The 2,334-nt window shown below is 40.4% G+C and overlaps 1 protein-coding gene across 1 annotated transcript; it reads left to right on the forward strand.

Annotated features, from left to right (window-relative positions):
- Positions 1 to 208: 208 nt before the first annotated feature.
- On the forward strand, positions 209 to 2,104 carry LOC106528106 (corticotropin-releasing factor receptor 1; the record flags this gene model as incomplete). Its single annotated transcript, XM_014023186.1, is given in 2 exon segments — positions 209 to 250; positions 387 to 2,104. Coding segments are annotated over 2 exon segments (183 nt in total), but the record flags the coding sequence as incomplete, so codon positions are not given.
- Positions 2,105 to 2,334: the final 230 nt, after the last annotated feature.

Genomic DNA, 2,334 nt, shown 5'->3' on the forward strand with positions numbered 1-2,334 from the left:
GTTAGCATAGCAGCATTAAATAACTTAGTGTTATTAGCATTAAATAACTGTTAGCATAGCAGCATTAAATAACTTAGTGTTAGCAGCATTAAATAACTGTTAGCATAGCAGCATTAAATACCTTAGTGTTAGCAGCATTAGCGTTAGCAGCATTAAATAACTATTTTAATCTCCTGTTTACCTTGACATGACCTCTGTGTCTCTGCAGGGTTTCTTTGTCTCCGTCTTCTATTGTTTTCTTAACAGCGAGGTAATTCTGCACCTCTTTACGCAAAACATTTTTTGGTTTTCAGAAGTCATTGTTGTGTGGCATTCCTCTGGGTTGTGTACTCGGGCCCCCATCAATTTTGTGTGCTTACCTTCCACACCTGTCCGTCTGTGTGCAGGTGCGCTCTGCGGTCAGGAAGCGCTGGAGTCGCTGGCACGACCGTCACTCCATCCGCAGCCGTACCATTCGTGCCACATCACTGCCCACATCGCCCAGCAGAGTATCCTTCCACAGCATCAAACAGTCCTCCAACCTCTGACAGTCTGGATCATCTCAGTCACAGCTTCCCATGGGGTCAGCCAATCAGTGTGCTTCACCCGGACCAGATCAGAGCAGCCAATCACAGAGCAGGACACAGATCTGTCGGTCGGGACTTTTATTGGAACTGCTTATTTTCACACTCAAACGGATCTCTGGATGCTGCTTCCATAGAGATCAAAGGTCATCAGGCAGCTGGAGTTTGTGTTTTCATCGACTCATCTGCTCTGCTCTGTTCTGCCAGCAGGGGGCACTCCTGTTTGGTTCTGTGACCCCACTGTGGTGGTTCTGTTCTGCTGCAAACTATTTAAAACAACAAAACTTTCTGCTGCTGAGAAGAAATTTCAAACCCACAAACAGCAAAAACCAACCGTTTTACAGAGCATGACAATGTTGCTCAGACTGACCGGAGCGTGGCGTCGAGCAGAGATGGATTGTGGGTAGTTGGTGGTCATCCCTTTGTTTACATAACGTGGGAATCCTACTTGCACTGAGAMTGGTTTTTAAATTCAGGGAGCCTCAAAACAATCAAAAAAAATTTTTTTTCAAACTCATCTCTAAAATCAGTTTTCATAGAATCAGGTGTTAAATCTTCCCTTCAAGACCGAGAAACAAATATGAGAAAAAAATTATCATCAAAAACAGTTCTGACAAAAACTGATCGCCTGGAGGCTGGGCTACCATCGAATGGAGGCGGAGCATCAATGTTTGGAGGCGGAGCATCAGTCTATAATCATGTGACACACGTATTAAGTAAAACATGGTGTCCATCATTCATTCATCAACTATCAGAGTATTTATTATTTGGAGGTGGGGCTTATATTTATTGTTGGGAGGAGAAGCATATATTTATTATTTGGAGGCGGAGCATATCTTTATTGTTTGGAGGCGGAGCATATATTTATTATTTGAAGGCAGAGCATATATTTATTATTTGGAGGCGGAGCATATATTTATTATTTGAAGGCAGAGCATATATTTATTATTTGAAGGTGGAGCATATATTTATTATTTGAAGGTGGAGCATATATTGTTTGGAGGCGGGTTGTTTGTATGTGAAGCAGCCATCATTTGGAGGTGGATCTCAGCACTTTTTCTCTCAGGTTTAGTTTTAGTCATTTCATTTTTCCAATAAATCAAATCAAGGTACAGAGGTAAAATAAAAAAGTAACCATGGTAACAGGGCCAGCAGATGAAGCATATTCTCTCTGAATAATTTGAGGATTCAGATCACTGAGTCCAGAAAGATAAAGTTGTTGATTTTTTTTACTTTATCTTTTAAGATGCTTTTATCTGAACTTTTTATTGTTTTGTGCATGTTTACACTTGGCTCTGTCCAGCTGTTGAATTCTGAACTGAACGGGTTCTGTCTGGTCCAGCGAGATAAGCTCATAGTACTAGTTAACCATAGTAACCACAGTAACCGTAGGAACCTTAGAGTAGTATGTGTGTGTGAAGGAAAATACTCAGGATTAAACTACTCCTTTTCCTCCTTTTCCCTAAACTCTTCGTTGTTATTGTGGTTGTTGATGAAATGATTTTACTGTAAATGTGGATTAAAATCCATCTGATGTTTGAGAGGAGCGTTTGATTTTTGAACTTGGAACAGAAACAGAGGTCAGGTGGGTGGGGTCTCACAGATTCCACACCTGTCTTTACAGAATCCAGTTTTATTAAAACCTGGAGAAAAAAGAGTCAACAAAAAATGTTGTTTGTGAGAATGTAATTTCACTAAAATTCGAAACATTTTGTCCAAAAATGATGCAGAAAAACTGATTCATGCATTTATCAGGTCTAGACTGGATTAC

The sequence above is a fragment of the Austrofundulus limnaeus genome, unplaced genomic scaffold, assembly GCF_001266775.1.
Source record: "Austrofundulus limnaeus strain Quisiro unplaced genomic scaffold, Austrofundulus_limnaeus-1.0 Scaffold358, whole genome shotgun sequence".
In the NCBI taxonomy this organism is placed as follows: Eukaryota; Metazoa; Chordata; class Actinopteri; order Cyprinodontiformes; family Rivulidae; genus Austrofundulus; species Austrofundulus limnaeus.